General features: G+C 38.9%; 1 protein-coding gene across 3 annotated transcripts in view; it reads left to right on the forward strand.

Annotated features, from left to right (window-relative positions):
- thrb (thyroid hormone receptor beta) overlaps window positions 1-21757 on the forward strand; it is a 159626-nt gene that overhangs the window by 127432 nt on the left and 10437 nt on the right. The window contains exons 1-7 of one of the 3 annotated variants that reach the window (XM_083925768.1): window positions 13571-14161; window positions 15585-15685; window positions 15777-15924; window positions 17524-17729; window positions 18784-18870; window positions 19203-19349; window positions 19881-20139. In XM_083925768.1, coding sequence (XP_083781894.1) covers window positions 13822-14161; window positions 15585-15685; window positions 15777-15924; window positions 17524-17729; window positions 18784-18870; window positions 19203-19349; window positions 19881-20139 — 1288 coding nt within the window. In that variant the 5' untranslated portion in view covers window positions 13571-13821. Of the gene's footprint in view, window positions 1-13570; window positions 14162-15584; window positions 15686-15776; window positions 15925-17523; window positions 17730-18783; window positions 18871-19202; window positions 19350-19880; window positions 20140-21757 lie in introns of those variants that run through there. The other 2 variants (XM_083925766.1, XM_083925767.1) reach the window with 2 other exon arrangements.

Genomic DNA, 21757 nt, shown 5'->3' on the forward strand with positions numbered 1-21757 from the left:
CAGCAGTAACAACAACAACAGTTATGCTGCTTTCACTTGTAATCAGAAATCCATAACTTCCAACTTCTGAGTCAGAATTGTAGTAATACGTACGGACTGGAAGTAGAGAGGTGAATGTGTTACAATAAAGTTTACAAAAGAGCAAAAAAATGTAAAAATAAATAGTCAACACTCATAGCAACCGTGAATGTGACAAGATGGAGGCTCTGAAAGAACAGGCTTGCCTGCAGTTACATCTTACTGACAGAGAGGCCGCCAGTAACAAGGTATCTCAATTATTACAGGTACAACTTTAAGTCTTCTGAAGTTTAAAGTATAAAGTAACTAACTAATAAACAATGAGGGCCTCGAAAACTGACTAAATAAAGAAGTTAACATGTACTTAATTTAAAAACAATATTCACAAGTTAAGAGCCACCATTACCAGGTCAAATGAAGAGTCATTATACAGATGAGCTGACCCGTGGGAGATTATAAAGCGACATATTTAACATCAGTTGTTTCATTACGGAGGATACTGTTCTGCTGTTTGCAGAGCAAAGATCTAGTAGGCGTTTCTTATTCCCAATTGTTTTACCAAATGTTTGAAATCTCTCTTCAGTCATAAATCTAAGAGCTGATTTCTTTTCTAACATTTATCCCCAATCATCAACATCAAAGTCTGATTTTGCTGAATCTTGGTTTATGTTCAGTGACAACTTTTATTTTTATGTCCAATAATTTAATTAAAATTCTCACTTCGTATAATGGTCAATTTTAGGGAATTATTGTGTTTAAGGCAAACTTGTTAGAACCTGAGTTGCCTGATGGTTGTTACACAGAACCACCTGAGAAGCTGTCATTGGAAATACCTGGCAGGTGATTGGACGAACCATCTGTCTACCACGGGCTGCCAAAGCCAATCTGGAGAAGAGTAACAACAGCTTTCCCCTGGAGAAAAGCCTTCAAAGCTGTTCTTTGTTCTTCTTTTACTGAAGACAAACTCTCCAGTTCTGAATAAACGGATGCTTCTGCAGCATCGTATGTAACCTCTTTAGGAGCTGCTACTATTGTTTTGATCGAACAGGCGCCTCTTTGTGTCGTCACTGCTAATTTCCAGCTGCCATGCAAGATGAAACTGGTTGGGAACATGACATGAAAGTCAGACATACAAGTACTTTCACCTCTACGTAAAGGACATATGTCTTCCTGCAGTGGCACTGAACATTGGCACTGCACGGAAATCAGGAGCTGTTGAATCTAAGGGCCTGCTCACACTATCCTTTTGGCCGCGGCCAAAACCGGTTTTTCAGCTAAAGTCTAGCACCTTTAAGTAGTGTGCGCGCACCCGCTCCACGCTCAACTGGGGCCAGCTGGCCCTCCACGGCCCGCTTGAAATAGGTGGGCTTTAGCGGAGCCGTTTGAACATGTACGAGCACGAGCGTGCGCACGTGTACGCGCACGAGCACGATGCCTACGGCGGTTCTGACGTCATTTATGTGCGCATGTTCGGACATAGAAAATAGAAGGACGGACCATGCGCCGACATTTACAACAACAACAATGGCGACTATAGGCGCTTAGAGGAGGAGCGCAGCAGGCTGGACATAGAAACACTTAACGCCTATATCACCACTCAGGCAGAGACTGAGGTCCGCCGACAACAGCGGACAGATGCCATGTTTCAGCAGCTTCTGGGTGCCATGACACAACCGGCCAGGTCTATGTCACAGGAAAACCTGAGCTACTGTCAGTTGTGACATTAAAATTATTAAAAAACAGAGCCGGAGTCTGCCAGAAGACTGCTGCGTGCACTATTTTTTGTATTTAATTTTGTTATTGTAAGGTATTTAACAACTTCCATGCATGTTTATTTTAAATAGTTTTTACCTTTTATATAACGTGATTGTGACTTTTTATATTTTTTAAGTGTTTTTCTAGATATGTTGTTTATAATTTTGTTTTGCCAACTTTTAATAAAACTGTCTTACCATACATCTTGTCTTTTTATAAACCTATAAGGTCCATACATCTATTGGAAACAATTTATTGTAAGCCTCAGTGCATCAATCAATACATAAAGATCAGGTTATGAGATGTAAAACAACACAGTTTAAAACAAGTAAATGTAGACAACAAAAATGGTTTTAATTCTATTTTATTTATACAACCATGTCATAACGCTGCTTTCCATTATGTGCGAGTGCGCCCCTGAAAGACCGCGCGCATTTTATAAACAAAGCGACGCATCGAGATGACGTCTATCAATGCGTGTGACGTGTTACGACGTGACACGTCACACGCATACGTGATGACGTGATGACGTACGGACAAGCAAAAAGCATGGGCCGGGGCCGAGGCCGGGGCAGTGTGAGCACAAACGGGGCTGGGGCGCGGGGGGGAGAGGGAGGGGGGACAAGTACCCTAAAGTCCGGGTCTCGGCCCGGGAGGATAGTGTGAGCAGGCCCTAATATCGTTGTAATCTTGGACACTGGGCTGCTTTTCTTTGTAATGAGCTGCACTTGAACCCACTTTACTTGACCTTGATCAGCTTTAATCTCCCCTGATGGGTCTAGGCAGGTGCGAAGACTTTGCGTCCTCACTTGTACTTGTACATGATATGCACAGTTTGAATCGCCCAGCATTGTATTGCCCCCTGAGGTTACAGCATCTAGCATCTATGCTAGTTTACTGTGAACACAGTGATTCATAGTAATAAAGGTGATTGGATTCTTTTGCAAGCACTCAGTGTTCAGTTCTGCCAATATGAAGGACAAACCGTCATTTTGGAGCTTTGTAGGAGAATCTATTATCTATTATCTTTCAAATTGATGAAGATAAAAAGAAGAGCAGTATCTAAAATATCCCAAAAGCAATTTCAGTCAAAAGCAACTGGACTTTGTTATTTGTCTAGGAAGACGTTTCACCTCTCATCCAAGAGGCTTCATCAGTTCATGTACGCATCTAACCAGGCTGGAACTGGTCCAACTAACTGGTGTGGAGATCCAGGTATTTAACCTCTCACAAGGCCGATGATGTCGCTGGAACCTTTTGTGCTCCAAGTGCCAACGACAGTTGTTGGAGTGACAGTCATTGGTGGGAAGTTGGTTTCGACTTTGTTAGTGCTCTATTGAGTCTGAACGACAGTCGTTGGAGTCACAGGAGGACATTTGTGAACAGTTGTTCTTTGAGGTTAGATTGTTGAAACTCCTGAAGGGATGAAAGAGCAGCATTGTAAATTGGAGATATGTGTTGTTTTTGGGGATAACAATGACCTGGACAATTGAGAACATTCACAGGCCAGTATCTAAAATAGACTCCTGCACTTCATTCCAAAGTGCAGGGTAATCCTCTCAAACTTGAACCTTCGATGGGAGCCTTCTGTTGTTCCCCTGAGCTTACCCTGAACTTTAAGGGGAAAGGTTCACCAACTAATGTGCCCTCCTCAGGTAACACGGAGTAACCGGGGACATCTGGCGCAGGGCATCAGGGCCCATGGTGAAAGAGATTTCTCACATCCAGAAATTGTTGATGACCGGCTTTGAACTCCCTAGTCCTCAAGTAATCAATCAGGGAGGGAATATATCTGTGCAGAAGCCTTCTGCAGGGCCACTGTGGTGAGGTGCCATCCACAGAGAAACTATGTCCCTGTTTGCGAGGCGAGGGAGGATGATTGTGAAGTACAAGGCTCTGTTATCTCAAATAGAAGGGCCTTGTTGTTTAACTCAGCCGTCTATCAGGAATACCTGGAGTCAGCTGCCGGAGACATGCTTACTCAGCATAACTTCACAGAGGAAGTGTGAGCTATTCTTGTGGACATATTATTCCAACACATGCTTATGAGATCAAGGTTACCAAGAGAAAAAAGACGCAACTGATAAAAAAGATAATCGGGGTAAGTGGAGAAAATATTTTAATGATTTGACATGTTTTGTAGTTTGAAGTATTGTAAATTCGGAAATCGTTTTTTTGTGTAAATAAGTAAGACTACAATGACTGTGTTTGTTCAAATACAGCTAAAGTGTTGCATTAGTGGTGCTATATGAAAGTCTTCTATTAACCTTGAATCTTTCGTCCATAAATTATAATAACGTAAAAAAAAATGTTAAATGTGCAGATGTTTTAATGTTAGCTTTCAACTAATTGTTTTTATTTGCATTATTTCAAGGAAAAAGATTAAAACACAAAATCAACATTCAATAGTGAATTTTTTTATTTTTTATTATTCATGAATTCCTTGTATACATATTGTATAAATACACACATTTACAAAGATATATAGGTATATACTATAGGTAGTTAATACGTGCATGTAATATATGTATATATATTTCCATATTATATACAGCGTTCATCAAGAGTCTTTGCATCTGTCACATTTTGTATGAATAAATAATGGAAAAGTAAATAAATATATTTTTACTGCACATGCTTCTTTACACAAAATAGATTTTTTTTTTGGTGAACGAAACAAATTTAGCAAGAAATCTGAAACTTCTTTGGATGAAAATATACGATAAAAAAAATAAAAAATGTCGAGACCATTAAAATCATGATCATGATCATTAAAAACGTTGAACCTCACAGGCGTATATGCATTAATACTGTCCACTCAGACGACAGATTGTAACAGTGTTGACAGGCGCTAAACTCTGTCTGATGAACGGTTTGTCCAAAGTGGAAACTCCAAACGAGATTAGTCCACTGTAAGGACATCACCTCGTCGAAAAGTTAAACTGGCATCAAGCCCTCTTTGGGAGCAGATTTGCCTCATAGAGCCTCTCTCTAACCAGCTGCTGCGTGTTGATCACATCTACTTGTCACACACTCACACTTATTAAATGCCCGGGGTCAGTAATCCCATGATAAGCCTTTTTAACTGTTCATTCAGACAGATTATAGAATATAGAAAAACACATTGATCATTGTCCAGTTTGTACAGTAATATTTGAAAACACAACCAATTCTGTTCATTTGTGAGATGCCTTGTTATAGTTTCCATAATACAGTCATTACTACAAGAAAAAGTTTCATCAGGGGAAATAATTCAGTGTTTAAAACATTCATTTTAGTGTTGTTCATTAATAACACCATATTGTTTTTGGGTCAATCTTAAGCAACCTCCCGAATGTTTTTTTAGATATGCAACTTCTTTTTTCTCAATAATTTTTTCACTTGTTTCTTCGTTAAATAAGAAAAGAATTCCTTCATTCGTCAATTATTTAACTCACACAGTATTTTTTCTATGTAATCTCTATTATGACGTCGTGCAAACTGCGTTACGACAATACTTACATCATCTGGACGACGCTTTACGTTCTGATTCTTGCAGTAAGGTTCTTAATAGATTTAGAAAACACTTTTCATTTGTCAATTATTTAATTCACACAGGAGAACACAAAGAATAGTCTTTATGTGGTTATTTCATATAAACTATTTATCTATTGAATTGGCAGATAACACGCTGTATTGTGATCTACATCGTTAGCGAGATATGAAACGATCAATATTGGGATAGAAGTGTGTGTTTAACGTATAGAGGCTTAAGTGGTTGACCTTTCCATTAGATCTGTCTAACTAATCAAGTTTAAGAGCTTAGAACAGGTTCAAATAAACAACGATATCAGACTTCAGGGCAAAACAGAGAGCTTAAAAAACGGAGACGAGCTGTTAATACAGGAGGAATCCAGAACTGTCTTAAAGAGAATTGGACCAATCACACAACAGCATGATGCTCGTGTGATGTAGAACAAAAGATCTGTTTTTATCACGCTTATGATCTCAACATCTAACTATGTAAGCTGGCCTGTATAAGTGAGGAACTAATTAGTTTCTATTTAACTTCCTGTCCTAAATGTAAAACATTACGTTTAACATTAACCATGCACTTTCAACTTCTCACCATGAACTCCAGAACTGAGCTGTTTAATGTGTCATCTACATGAATTCAATGTAAGGATATCTGCTGTTTTCTTATCATAATGATTAATATTACGAGTGAAAATATCCACTTTTTATTCCTTCTGTATATAATTCATCTGTGAATGTAATGTTAATTGGAGGGAAAGGTATTTTAATGTTAGATATCTAGAAGAAGAAGAAGAAGAAGAAGAAGAAGAATTCCTTTATTAGTCCCGCGAATGGGGAAATTCAATTTTCACTCTATTATTTTTCATTTTACACACACACCCGAAAACACCCGAAAATACACACACATGCACAGACAGGACCTATACATGCAACCAATGGAGAGATGTTAGAGTGAGGGGGCTGCCAGTGACCGGCGCCCCGAGCAGTTGGGGGTTCAGTGCCTTGCTCAACAGCACCTCGGCAGTGCCCAGGAGATGAACTTGCACCTCTCCAGCCACCAGTCCACGCTCCATAAATGCATCTAAAAGTGAAGAAGTTCTAAAGAACTAAATAAGAACAGAATGAAATTCAATTAAAATTTTAAAGATAGATAGATTTTAGAGATATGCATAAATCAACATGAAACACATACACAGGTAATATGCACTTAAATGAATCCAAATTAAAACTCTTCATGCAGGTTATCATATGTGAATATTGTATCGCTTTTCATTGATGAAATGATGAAAATGAAATGATAAAAACACAGTACACAACAGAAGTACTAATACCAGTTATTGAACTAAAGATGATTGTACATGAGGTTTGGCTCTTTGAACTGTAATTGTTACACATGAAGACGCCTCTTATAGAAAAAGATGATTTGTCCGTGCACACTCACTGGTGTTAAAGTCGGTTCACTGAAGTCACTCGTGCACTTTAGGACCCACATTGTGTTCTGAACAGGACTCCTTTGTTAAACTCTAGCAATATCATGTCAAAAAAGATAAATGTAGAGGATATTATGGTCACCAACAAAATGTTGCATATTTATATCCAAATCTACAGTTCCAGTGATCTTGGGTTATGCTGTCAAATGATTAAGAGCTGCTCCATCATGGCAAAAATATTAATCCTGATCATTTTTCGACTCAATATTTGAACTTGATTATTTAAAAGGATTATTTTGGAAACATCATGCATTTATTGAACCTTAAAATCATTTTAATATAATTCAACTGAGAAAACAAATACAAAAGTAAATTTAAAAAGTGCCTTGAAAGAGTATTCATGCCCCTTGAACTTTTTCACATTTTGTCATTTTACAAACACAAACTTAAAAGTATTTTATTGAGATTTTATGTTATAGAGCAACAGAAAGTATCACATAAAATGATACATGGTTTACAAAAATTTAAATTTAAAAGTGTGGTGTGCATTTGTATTCAGCCCCCTGTGTCAATACTTTGTAGAGCCACCTTTTGCTGCAATTACAGCTGCAAGTCTTTTGGGGTATGTCTCTACCAGCTTTGCATATCTACAGACAGACATTTTTGCCCAATCTTCTTTGCAAAATAGCTCCAGCTCCGCCAGATTGGATGGAGAGCGTCTGTGAACAGAAACTTTCAAGTACTACTAAATATACTAAATTACATACTAAAATGCTAAATTACACACGGGTGGACTCTAGTAACTAATTAGGTGACTTCTGAAGGCAACTGATGCACTGCATTTTATTAAAGGGGTATCAGAGTAGAGGGGGCTGAATACAAATGCACACCACACTTTTCAGATCTTTATTTGCTTACATTTTTGTAAACCATGTCTCATTTTATGTGTTACTTCAAAATGTGAAAAGTTCAAGGGTTATGAATATGTTTTCAAGGCACTGTATGTATATATATATATATATATATACCATACTGTATATACCATATATACCATTTATTTAAATGTGCAATTTAAATACAAAAATAAATAACTTAAATTCAAAAAAACATTAGATCAGGTATATTGATCAGGTAACAACCTATCTGGTCTGGTCTTACATAACGCCCTGTCAAAGTATTATTTTTCTGTTGGTTGAGCAGATATGAGGTTTTTTTTTTTTAAAAGAGTTGTTATTTTTCCACTTTCCTATCGATTCTCCAGGATTTCTATAAGTAGCTTTAAGTGTCAAATTATATCTGGACATGTAATGACTTTGTCAGGGACTTTAATGTCCGGGGTTTCCACCTGCATTACAGGATTATTGTGCTGAAAATGAACCGAATAGGCAGTAAAGAATTCACAGCTGTACAACAACTACAGATTTTTATTATTCATTCAGCTCAGTATTGTCATTGGGACAAAGCAGGAGATAACACAGTCAGGTCGAGGTGAAACAAATTAATTTACGTATAGGGCCTCATGCTTCAAGCTTCTCTCAAATTTCTCTTAAACTTTCTCGTAATTTTATGTTGAGAGGAAAAACATCAGAGAACTCAGCTCCAACTGCAGATGCACCAAACGTTCGTACCCACCCAAATCTGCCTTGACCCGCAGGTGAGCCGAATGATTAAGCCTACTTGATCATCATTGTTTATTAGCATATGCTAACGCCCCATAGATAGACTGGCGTCCTGTCCAGGGTGTACCTCGCCTCACGCCCGATGTCAGCTGGGATCGGCTCCAGCCCCCCCGCGACCCCGACAGGGACAAGCGGTTGAAGATGAATGAATGAATAACGCCCCATAAACACAGGTGCTGTGCAGTGGGCAAACACTTGACACATGCTCAAGAACTAATAAGAAGGATAAGCAAAGTGAACATGTGAACATTTGAGTGTCAGCACTGCTGTTACAGGGATAATGTTAAAACATATATTAATAAAACCTATAAAAAATATATAATAATCTAAATTACATGATATGATATTCCTTTTTATATCCTGAAGTATGATGTTTGTCAAATTTAAATCAAGTTTCAATGTATTTATTATCACGTACAACAATTACGAGAAGCAGTCATTGGCTGAGAAAATAGCAGTAAAGTAAAAGCAAAAGGACATAATGGTACAGTTGAACAATTAATGAAATAAAGACAATGTAGTATATATAAATGTGTGTAGACACTATTTGTAAAAGATTAAACGGAAAGTTAACAGGTTTGCAGTTAATGTACGGTATATGCACATAGATATAAATATAAATACATATAAACAAACAAATGTGTGGACTGTGAAGGCTGTGAGTGCTCTCAACTATTATACATCTTTTTTTTACCTAAGAGAAGAGAAAATAAGAAAACACTGGTGTATCGCAGAAGTCAATGAGTATTATATATATATATATATATATATATATATACTTATACTCACTTCAGTAGTGCTGATTTTATATGGTGGGGAACAGGAGAGTAAAATACAGAATTGTTTTTTTCTCAGTTTATAATGAGGGGAAATACATAGTAATGTTAGTCACACTTATCAGATTAAATCGAGTTAAATGGCATGAAAATATCTGCTAAATTACAGAGAACTGCTGAGATAAACCTTTAAACAGTTTCTTAAAATCAAAGGTTTCCTTATATTATATTTATTACACATTAAAAGGACACATAAAAAGCATCAGTGAGATCTACAGTCAGTCTCCTGCTGCACAAACCTTTGCTTGATGGCATGTTTAAAGGAAAAATAATGGAACTGAGAACAGTGATTAAAAACTGTGACGAGAGAAAAAAAAGAGTCTAAAACTGGGTGTTAACGGAGGACCTTTAACTTTCTGTATGCATAGTGGATGATGATAAGTGAGTTGTATAATACCATTATGTATAAATATTTAACAGAAAGCAGAGCTGTGAAACACAATCAGAGTCTTCAAAATATGTCAACGTCTGTGTTCAAAAGTCCACCGGAACCCTGATCACCCGTGTTTCTTTATAATCCCGTGCACCGGCAGTATTGATCGCGTCTTTTGTGGAAGACGTGATGGCGAGCGTGCAGACAGGCTGCAATTCACAGAGTTCAGATAAGTCAAAGCAGCAGGGATTTTAAAGCCAACCACACGCATCTCTGCTCAGACTTCACCATGTGTTCATGTTCATATTCGTGGTCCGCCTCCATGATCCATGATCCAGCAACATGTTCTGTCCTTTGGTCTTGGGTCATCTTAAGAAGATCTCAGGCTCCTGCCTCATCAAATCTGTCCCAAAGTGTCTCTGAAAGAAGCTTTACAGAGCTGCAGAAACGAAACTATGCAGCCAACTATGTCTGTTGATTCCTCAGACTTTCTTAACAGTGGGTTGTTTATGAGTAGCCAGGATCACAGGAGACTTAAAGTCTAACTCCGGCGCAATTTCATCCCATGGTGTTTTTCGGCACTTACATACATCAAATAAGCCATAGAGACAGCTTTCTCCGTGTATGAACTATTAATGGAGATATCCCGGAGAGTCACTAACAGTTGCTAACAGCCGGACGTGGCTAAAAATGATTAGCTCGGGGCAGTGCGGTGAAGACATTTAAACAGCTTTTTTTTAATATATATATTATTTTTCGGGCACTTTCAAGCCTTTATTATACGGGACAGATGGGAAACAAGGAGAGAGAGAGAAAGGGGGAGACATGCAGCAAAGGGCCACAGGCCGGAGTCGAACCCACAGCCGCTGGCTGGAGGACCTTCAGCCTCTTTGCATGGGGCGACTGGTGGCACAGTGGTTAGAGCAGTCGCCCCATGAACAGCTTTTTTATCCACTAATACTGCTGAAAATAACAGCAAACCTCTGCAGCAGCATGAGAAGAGCCCCTACACTGAAAACAAAGCACCAACGATGTAGTGAGTGAACCCAGAGTTTATTAAAAGAGTGTTTTAAAGCCCCTGTACCAGCTCCTCTCATAGTAAAGTCCATTCAAGTGGATTACCAAAATCAATCCAAAAGGAAGGAGCCCATTGGTGCTTTGTTTTCTGTGTAGGGACTCTTCTCATGCTGCTGCAGAGGTTTGCTGTTATTTTCAGCAGTATTAGTGGTTAAAACAGACGTTTGAATGCCTTCACCGTACTGCCCCGAGCTGATCAATGTTAGCCACGTCCGGCTGTTAGCGGCTCTATCGGATTTCTCTGTTAATAGTTCACACACCGAAAAAACTGTATGCTTGGTTATTGATGAACGAAAGTGCCGAAAAAGACCATGTGATGATTTTGCGCTGGAATTTCACGTTAATACATCTTTCTATTTTAGTAAAAGGGCAGAATAACATAGTTGTATCATTATTTCTATAACCAGCTTGGAGCTCTCTCCATGCTACTGAAAATAGAGAACTAAATTAATTCCATATTCACATTCAAATGACAACTTCATAAACCTTTCATCACTGGCCTTATGAGAAATGTGGGACCTAAACTGGGTTCACAGGCTTAATTATCAGTATGGTTCTATGTAGTTATTGGTAATATTGTTTTCTTTATACATTACAAGTAAAGACAGCACATTTATTTCCTTCTCTGGCTTATTCTCTTATCAAATTATCTTAGAAATGATTCAAAAGGAACTACGTTTGAACCAACAGTCTCTTCAATAACGGTGTTGTGCAAATCTTCTTCATAAAGGCTTCTTATAATATCATCCATACGCTCATTTCCATGTATTTCTACTGCAATGAAAGAAATATATTATTGAAGATGTTAGAATAATCAATCAGGAGAAATGTATTTAAATGTCAGAGAAAGTACAAATGAAAAGTGGAAACAGTCATATGAATGAATAAATAAATAAATAGAATAATAATAATAATAAACAGGCTGGATAAATAAGTCTGGTTCAATATGAGCTGGTGTCTGCTGTATTATCCATAACCTGAATTAAACAAAACGAACCAGCGATCAGAAGTTTCTTTTCATTCTGTGGGGTTTTTGTGATAAGCTTTCTTAGAAATCCTTTATAGAACAAGCTGTTATGGGGACGTATAAAGAAACATTGTTCCATTGTTGAAGAAGGCATCATGAATCCAAGCAGATACACGTCCTCGCCATGAGGCTTATCCCGTTTTTATTGAGCAGGAAGCCTAATCAATATGGCTGAGTGTAGCCCGCGTGGAGGATAAGAGGTGTATTATCTGAAACAGATCACGCAGTGGGCCGCTCACGTCGCTTACATTGTGGGGAAACTATTGATTTTTAAAAAATATATATTTTACAGAAAATGCTTTTATTTTGTCAAAGTTCAGTATAAAAACATTAAAATGTGGTTAATGTTTAGTACTTCCATATATTTTAAGAAAAGACGACTTGGCTTTCTTTTTGTTGTTTTTGTTGGCGTTGAGTAAAAGTACAATTTTATTGAATTAATTATAGCTTTAGCACATACATTTAGATGTATAGACACATTATTATTATTATTATTATCATCATTATTGTATGCATCTTACAATAAATACAGATAATTAAAAGTATAGTTCATTCTCTTATTTGATTGCCCAGTCATCCTGAGCAAATGTCACTTTATATCATCACTGCATCACTTTATTTAGTTGTAATATTTAGTTGTACTGTAACTTAGTTCAGTAAGAAATGCTGCTACACTTTTACCATTGTTATCACTTATCGCTCCTTATCACTTATCACTTATTTAGTTTGTACTTATTTTATTTCAATATGCTGCTAAACTGCACGCTGCGTATTGTTGTATATGGTATAAACTACGTTTAACCACAATGTCTGTTGCACTCTGTCACATCTAGTTAATTGTTTGATTTTTATTCTATTTATGTTATGTATGCTTATTGTCACTCTGATCCTTTCCCATCTTTGTACTGAAACTGTTGCACAATCATTTCCCTCGGGATCAATAGAGTTTCTTGAATCTTAAATCTGAATCTTAAATCTAGTTAGTTAGTTTTTATTTTGGATTATTATTATTGATTTAAGTTAAGAAGAAGTGTTATTTATTGTCACTATTTCCCACTGTTTAATATTAATATTAACATAGTAGCATAACAATACTTTTAATCGATCAGTCTTTATTTTTCAACAGGTTAGTGCAGTTCAAAGTGCTTCACAGAGGCCTGACAAGAAAGGATAATAATAATAATAAAAAACAACTTAACAATCAACATTTAGAGACCGAGTCACGCGCATAGAGGAAATTATGAAAAAGTAATGATAGTAAAATAGATTTAAAAAGCTTTAATATTAGTAATCATAGTAAAAGCAGAGTATAGATTCAAGAACTAGATAAAAGACAAAACAATAATAAAGAAGAAGATATAAAATAGATTTAAAAGTTCTAATAATAATATTAGAAATAAAAAATAAGGATTAAAACTCGATGCAACAATTGCTTAGTGCTTGTGGTAGGGGTTGAACAACATGTCCCTGTCTTAATGGTGGAAAGTCAGGGTTCTTCTTAAAATCTCCTTAGTGTCATAACCTTCACTAAATAGTTGCTGGAATAATTATATGGCACTGACCTAAGCGAGCTCATTTACGGATTCTGTTTAAAATACCCACGGGATAAGTGAGGGGTTAATACACAGAGGTTAAGGGTTAAAGTGAGCGCGGAGAACTACTCTTAAATCACGTGAGAACCCTCTGCAAAAGGCTTTTTACGTTCAAGTTTTTCTTTTGAATTTTGCGTTAGTCTCTTCAGAATTGTTTTCCAGTCCAGTTGTTATTAAGATGCAGGTGCAACACGCAAGGTCTTAATCTGTGACATGGCCACTGTCTGTGGCACACTGAGGATTTGCGGAGTGTGAGATTAGAGCCCTGCGTCGTCATACATAAATCTCCTCTGCTTCCCAATTCGGCCCTGTGGTGGCGGGTGGGGCACTTGCTAGGTGTAGTCTGTGGTCTGTGGACTTGTGCGTTTATGTAGGGTCGACCTCTATGAAGTTTTTCTCCCAAACTTCCGGCACATGTTAGATGGTCTGATTTTTTTTTTTTTTAGAATCTGCTAAGATTTTTTGGTATTTCTCGGAGTTGACCTAGAACTTTTTATGCTACTCTGCTGTGGCTCTCCATGATGAACTACTGCATACCAGACATGTATGAGATGCCTCACTCTGGGGTGGGAGGCTACGGCATGCAGGGCACTGGGGAACACTGCATGTACCCAGGTGAAGGACCCGTGTACGGACACTGTGAGCCCCAGCCGCTGCACCATCAGCCCTGCATGGAGCAGGCATGGCCGCCCAGCCAGCACTACTCTTGCTCATACGCTGGTGGCCCTCCAGTTTTTAAGAGCGAGTTTTGCAGCATGGAGATCCCTCTTAGTCATTACAACCATCAGCCGGAGTATTTCCCTGAGATCAAAGCGGACTTCTCACACCTGCAGTGGATGCAGGGGGTGCACAGGAAAGGTATGATGTCCGCATTGTTATTGTTTACATTTTCTCGGTGAAAAGGTATCTTTGCTACATGCTCAAGTTTCCAGTTTTGGGTTAGGGTTAGACTGATGAAATAGTTTCCATTGTTTTGTAGTTGTCTCTGGATTGTGTGTAAAAAATATTTTGTTAATTAGCGATGACTCCTCCTCGATCAATCAATCATTGATGTCTGGGATTTTCCAAATTAAGTCTGATAAGCGTAAATCCAAGATTTAAGGCGTCATGCGGCGGCGCGGTCTGTGAGCAGGACTTGGTGCATCTGATGCTCAGAGTGTTTGACTGAGGCGGGCAGCGGGGGTTCCTTATTGATTGATGGCGAGGCAACAGAAGGCTGATGCAAGATTCTTAACAAACCCCAAAAAGGTATTGATCAGTTTGTTAACTTCTGGTCCTGGAGCCTGCCAGAGGTCAAAGCGCTGAACTCATTAACCCAATCCCAAAATTGGGCCAGGTGTTATATCAGTGAAGGACAGTGCTATCTGTGGAACTCAGTGCTAATCAAATATTAGGTTCATTAGAGACTTAGACTTCTCTTTATTGATCCCTTTGGGATGACTGCCGCAAGGAAATTGAGTATTCCGTGCTGTTAGACACGATAGAGTCAGCCTACTTTTAAATGTAGCCTATTTCAAGGCCACATTAATACGTCACCAGCCTGCACCTTCATTTTACAAATGGACACAAAGGAACACTTGATATACTGGATCAGGGGCTGGACAATATGGCGCAGATATCGCCAAACAATATAATTTTCTATATAATTTGTTGTATAAATCGATGTCGGTCGAACTGCGTTACGACAGTATTTACATCATCTGGACGACGCTTAAACGTTCCGATCCTTGCATGCTGTGTTCATTTTGCACCAAATCATTCGGCAGTTATTCACACAGGAGTATACAAAATAGGCTTTACCATGTGGTTATTTCATATAGACAGCACTGTATATACAGGATATAGATTGCTTGTTAGCCTTCTCTTTCATTCCCACTTGTTGGTTCAGTTTCAGTTTTTAAAGGGGAAAAAAAGCACAAAACATTTTAAACAACAATGTCACTTGGAGAGCGCAGATCTCTGCAAAGGCCACACCTTTTCTCTCAATGTTAATGAAAGTGATTTTATATTTTGTGTATCCACTCCAAAATGTAATGAGTTTTTTCTTGGCCCTTTCCACACCCTTTCACCAAGTTGCATGAAAATCAGCCCAGTAGTTTTTCTGTAATCCTGCTGACAGACAAGCCCACAAACTGAACCAAAACCATTGATACAATGTAAAATTACAAATAAATAAAAAATATGGTATATTACTATTAAAGCTACTATTTCATGAATCAATTCATTTTCAACATCAACTGAAATCCGGTTGAATGTGACAACCGTTTGTTCTTCCCTCCAGGGTACATTCCAAGTTACCTGGACAAGGATGAGCTATGTGTAGTGTGCGGGGACAAAGCCACGGGCTATCACTATCGCTGCATTACCTGTGAAGGATGCAAGGTAACACAAGCAAGTCTAGACTACTGTTTGCTGCTGATTCGGTGCATTTCTTTTCGAGGCATTTCTGAGTATATGCCTGTGTGCTCTCCAGGGTTTCTTCAGGCGGACAATCCAGAAGAATCTCAACCCAACCTACGCTTGTAAGTACGAAGCGAAATGCGTCATCGACAAAGTGACCAGAAACCAGTGCCAAGAGTGTCGCTTCAAGAAGTGCATTGCGGTGGGAATGGCCACCGACTGTAAGTTTTACACGCTGAGATCATTGTTTGTTTGTGTCAATGCGTTTAATGTATAATGTAACCTGCACAGAGAGCACAGATGAACTTTTGCCTTTTGATATTAACATACATCACATGTATACTGTGCAAATTACATCTGAAATTAGTCTATGAGTCAATTGACATAAAAATAATTGGCAACTATTTTAATAATCAAGGATTTGATGCTTTTCTGTATGATAGTAAACGAAATATCTTTGGACTGTTCACATAAACAAGGGAGGAAGCAGCTGGGAAAGTGCAATGGGGACTACCTTCTGGCATTTTATAGCCTGACGAATTGAGGGAATAATTGGCAGATAAATCAATAATGAAAATAGTCATTGGTTGCAACCCTAGTGCAATGGATGAACAGCAGCGGATTGTGCTACAGGAATGGTTTGAGCGGTCTCTGTGGGCATTTTGACCATAACAACATTTGAAATACCATTGGAATCCTTTGTATATGACTGAACCAGACTCAACACAAAAGTAAAACCAGCTATACAGCATAAGTCCTTATAATTGTGTTGTAGTATCATACCACTGCTAATAACCTTATACATTACTGTCACTTTACTTAAAGCTCACAAAGTCGTGCAAGAGCGTATTATAGATAGCCTCATGAGCCCATCCTGATCTCAGAGCTCCATTGTATTTTACTCTCAGATCAGTCTGGTGACTTGTGACGAAGAAAATTTGGAGAAGTTTGCCAAGCGACCGAACCAATCAGTGTTGGTTTTGAGGCAGATTTAAGTGACGAAAAGAGAAACTACTGTTCAGTGTAAACAACATGGCGGCATCCGCGGATGAGATGAGAGCAGCTATGGAGCAAGCTGCTTATAACTCTTTTTTCTCTGGATCCTTCTGTTGAATATGGACCGGGCTCTTGAAATTAAATTCACGTTACACAAACAGCAAATATCCTTTACCCACATGTTGTTAACTGTCTGAGCTTTGCCTCCACGCTGTTAGTACGTCATACACTTCCTTGATCGTATTGGTTGATTTGGCCCGTATGTTGGTGATAGACAGATGGTTTATCCAATCAGCAACCAGTATTTTCGCCCCTTCCCAAAAGATCTCCAAACGAGAGTTCCCAGATGGATTTGCTGAGACAATGAGAATCAATCCATCTGGGGGATTCAGCTTATATTATAGATGCTTCTAAGCCATTTCATTTCAGAAACGTATAATTCGTAATCAGTTATGATGAGATCTGTCTCTATCTGTCTGTATAACTGGCAGAAGTTGTGGTAGTTAATGTGCTAATATGCTGTGTATCTCAGGACTCATACCTTCATGCCAACGTGACGAAAGTGTTTGACAGGAGAATCTACGTTGTCATGCATGATTATCAACATTTGTAGAGTTTCACAAAGCCTTACAAATGCATTATAATGTGCTTATAATAATAATCTGCCCCTGTTTGAGATTGCAATAACTGTAGCGTTGCCCTATATTTTCACTCTTGCCATCAAATGATCCTTTCATGCTTTCCCCTCCTGCTCCTCCTCATTCCTGACTGCTATCACTGTCTCCCCTTTCCTCCCCCTGCCTCCCCTCCTCCCCCCTCTCCAGTGGTGTTGGACGACAGCAAGAGGTTGGCCAAGCGGAAGTTAATCGAGGAGAACCGGGAGCGCCGTCGGAAGGAGGAGCTGCAGAAGACGGTGTGGGATCGGCAGGAGCCCACGCAGGAGGAGTGGGACCTCATCCGCATGGTGACTGAGGCCCATATGGCCACAAACGCACAGGGCAACCACTGGAAGCAGAAGCGGAAATTCCTGGTGAGATATCCTCCTCCTCCCTCTCTCCTCACCACAACCTTCATTGTATTGATTACCCTGCCTTAGCCAATCCACCCCCCCCCCAACCCCACCCCTCACAGACCCCTTCCACATCATGCCCCTGTCTCCTCCACTTCCACCACAACCGCTGTCCCTCTGTTCCCTGTGTTAATATGTCCATGTGTTTTTTTGTATTTCCTTGTAGAGTGTGGGAGAATTAGCTGGACGGTGGAGAAAAGTGTGTTCCTCAACGCAGCAGCACTAATTTATAATGGAACATCTTACTCTTGTATTTTTTTTCATGTCGTACCGAGCAATGATCTTTAATCGCTAATACTAATGACTTGCTTTTTTGTGCATTTTCATCCTTCTCTCTTTTCTGTTTGTAGCTTTTGATTTCACACCTCACCCGACTAATTTTCTATTCTTTTCTGTAAAGTTTAATCGCTCTGTCCAGATTGAAAGTCTGTCTCAACTGTTGGCTTTATTTTGGGTTTCTATGGTGCGATCAGAAAGAACACTCGTTGAATTGAAATGTTTTTTGAACCGCTGTAGTAGCAGAATATTCATACATTTTGAGTGGATTAGGGAAATGGATTTATTTTTTTGAATTTTACAAGAAAGTTACTTTACTTTATGTGTCACACAAATATAGCAGAATATATTTCACTCTATTGTATGTCACATAACCTCGTGGTTTTTAGCCAAATGGTACTGTTGAGTAGTTTTCACGTCACAGAAAAACAAGAAAAAATGATTTGGAAATGTTTAACAGATTGCGTAAAGTCCCAGCACGGTTATAGTGTTTAGGTTAAATAGTCGATAGTCGTCAATGAAATAATGAATTTCCGAGTCGTCGTGTGTTTCTGAGGACCTGTTTGAAGTCGGGGTCTTGACTCTGAATCGCACCATAGATACCCATCTTGGATTTCTGTCCTCACCTGTTTTCTATCTGCACACTTTCATCTGTCCTCAGTTTAACTTGTTTTCTTTTTAGTTGGCTTGACACGGGTTCTTCATTGAAAGTTCACGATTCCTGTTGATTATCCAACAGGTCGAGGAAGCTATGCTTCTTAATGAAATAACATGTAATTTATTCTATACTTCTGACCAGAGTGCAGCGGGGGTGAAGGAAACTAAGGTGAGAACAAATACCGATGTACTGCCTTTCAACATGTGCTTGATACGGTCCGAAGCGTGCATTTACAAGCATAACACACCAGTGCAGTAGATATATGAGTGCTACGTGTCCCTAACAAAGTGTACCCATTCACATCTTTACATCACATTGGCCAAGCAAAATATGATCCACTAAATCAAGAGTTGACCACTTCACTCGCTTTTGTCGTATTTGACCATGAATGCTTTACACTCAATATCACTTTATTCTAAGTTCAATACATTTCTCAAAAATGGAGACGTTTTTTTTCCAGTGACTGTTCTGACACCGACCTTCTCTCTTTGTTGTTTCAGCCTGAGGATATTGGTCAAGCGTCCATGGTCAATACACCTGAAGGAAACAAAGTGGATATAGAAGCCTTCAGTCAGTTTACAAAAATTATCACCCCTGCCATAACCCGAGTGGTGGACTTTGCCAAAAAACTGCCTATGTTTTGTGAGGTAAGTGTAGCAGCTAAGTTTCATTTACACTGGAGATCGAAATTAGAGAACAAAGTATAAATACTTGATTAATTCTGAAATATTTGTTATTGTGATAGAATATCAGCTGTGTCTATACCACTGCTGTACTAGCATGTTTTTTTCTATATAACCAAGGCACTTCAACAAAAACCTTTATTTTGGGAAGGATTTCACTACTGGAGTGGGTTTCTTAGATACTACTTTGTCGAAGAGGATTTTCCGGAGCTTCTCTATGGGGTTTAGATCTGTCAGATCTGATCTCAATATCGTGTGCAATATTTCTTTTCTATTTTAGTTTACTTATTATACGAAATGTTAATTTATTGTTATTCTATTAGGCACTGTTCTAAGCATTACTCATAAACTTAACATGAATCACACTGCTGTTTTCAACTGTATGCTGTTGTAACTTTTGAGCTATCTCTGACAAAAGCATTTCTTTCTGGATTACTAAAGTTCTATCTTATCTTCTTCTATTAACAAAGCGTATGTCTTCCTCCTTGTAAACAGCTGCCTTGTGAAGACCAGATCATCCTGTTGAAAGGCTGTTGCATGGAGATCATGTCACTGCGAGCTGCTGTTCGCTATGATCCAGAAAGTGAGACCCTCACGCTCAACGGCGAGATGGCAGTCACGCGGGGGCAGCTTAAGAACGGAGGCTTGGGCGTAGTCTCAGATGCCATCTTTGACCTTGGCGTGTCACTGTCCTCCTTTAACTTGGATGACTCCGAGGTGGCTCTTCTACAGGCTGTCATCCTGCTTTCATCCGGTAAGCACATGCTGTCCGGACTCTCATCACGCACGCATACATCATCTGATTAGTCTTCATTTTAGCCCATTAACGTATTGTTTACATTACTGCTGAACATTTTTCAAAGCAATGTTATTAGTACACTGCAAACTTTGCATTTCAGAGACCAGTTAAGCAATCGTTTATTATGGGATGTACACACAAACGAAAACAGAATGACAAAGGTTATTCCCTCAGTAATGCTTTGTTCCCTCGTGCACAGATTGTGTGAACCATACTAAAAAGAACAAAAAAATCCATACCAAACTAAACTACAGGTCAATCAATTAATCGCCATAATCAAGATGAGCTTTGTACAGCTAGCTTGGTTTTGGCTCCACCACTATTTCTCTGTGTGACGCTCTGCATCTCATTGGAGATCAATACTGTTCTGCTGTGTTGTACATGTAGACATGACATGTGCTTAACCTGCCCATCTGTCTTGTCTTCTGACACACTTACAGTAGTTTAATCAATACCATTTCCAAGGCTAAAGGGCTGAAACCAATATTGAAGGTTGAGACTTTGAGCTATGTGATGAATGCCAGGATGACATATTTATTTGAAAAAAAAAAAAAAATCTTTTTTTATTCTGCTGAAGAAGAGCGGAAGATATGGATGCAGCACCAGTGATGGTCCACATAATAAAGATGGTTTGGTTAATAGGTTTTTGTTCATCAGTTTTTACCAAAGCATATTGTGGATTTACTTTTCTGCTTGTCTGAGAGAATATAGTGATTGCAATCGCTGATTATATTCATACAAGTGAGAAATTCTGGTACCTATCTGAGCTTTTCAAAGTAATTAGGGTTCATCACAAATTTCTATTTTATGGCTGTGGCCATATATTCAGTTATTACTCTGTACATCTGAAATGTTTAGAACCTCATGTTGCACAGTGTATGCACAGCTATGGTATGTATGCTACATGAAACAGGAAGTCAATGTGTAAACTGGGATGGATGTCCCACAACAGATCTTTTGGGAGTGTTTAAGGGTAGGTCCACACGATTTAAAAGGACATTTTTTTCCTCCGCCGTTCTTAAAAGGTTTTCCGTCCACGCGGACTCGGCTCCACACTACATCCACACAAAACCAGTGAAACCGGCTAAAAACGCTGTAAAACACGACAGGCCTGGATGTGGCACTGTAACTGGCACAGAAATACACCAACAACAGAGAAGAAGAGACAGGGACACGCTGTTGTTAGAATCACAATACAAACACCAGAGAGTGTTTCTTCCCAAATCCTCCTCCATCCTAGAGAGAAATGTGTCCCTGTTTCTGGTGTTAGTGGAGACTTTTGTGCTGTTTTGGACTCTGATGCACCGATAACTCTGCGGTTAGTTACTGTCCTCACAGCAGCGGGACAGTAACTAACTTCCCCCGTCCCAAAGCACTCACAGGCGGTCTCCTTCTTGCTTAATTTAGCGACTTTTCACACCTTCTTAGTAACTTTATTTATAAAAAACTACTAGCGAACAATTTAGCGACTTATTCAGAGCATCAGGGAAAAAGTATCTGATTAATTCACATGCATGTGGCTCAGAGTACAGTTCAGTATACAGTCAATAGATCTGTCTCTCTCCACGCAGCA

Source organism: Echiichthys vipera (genome assembly GCF_963691815.1).
Source record: "Echiichthys vipera genome assembly, chromosome: 13".
NCBI classification, from domain to species: domain Eukaryota; kingdom Metazoa; phylum Chordata; class Actinopteri; order Perciformes; family Trachinidae; genus Echiichthys; species Echiichthys vipera.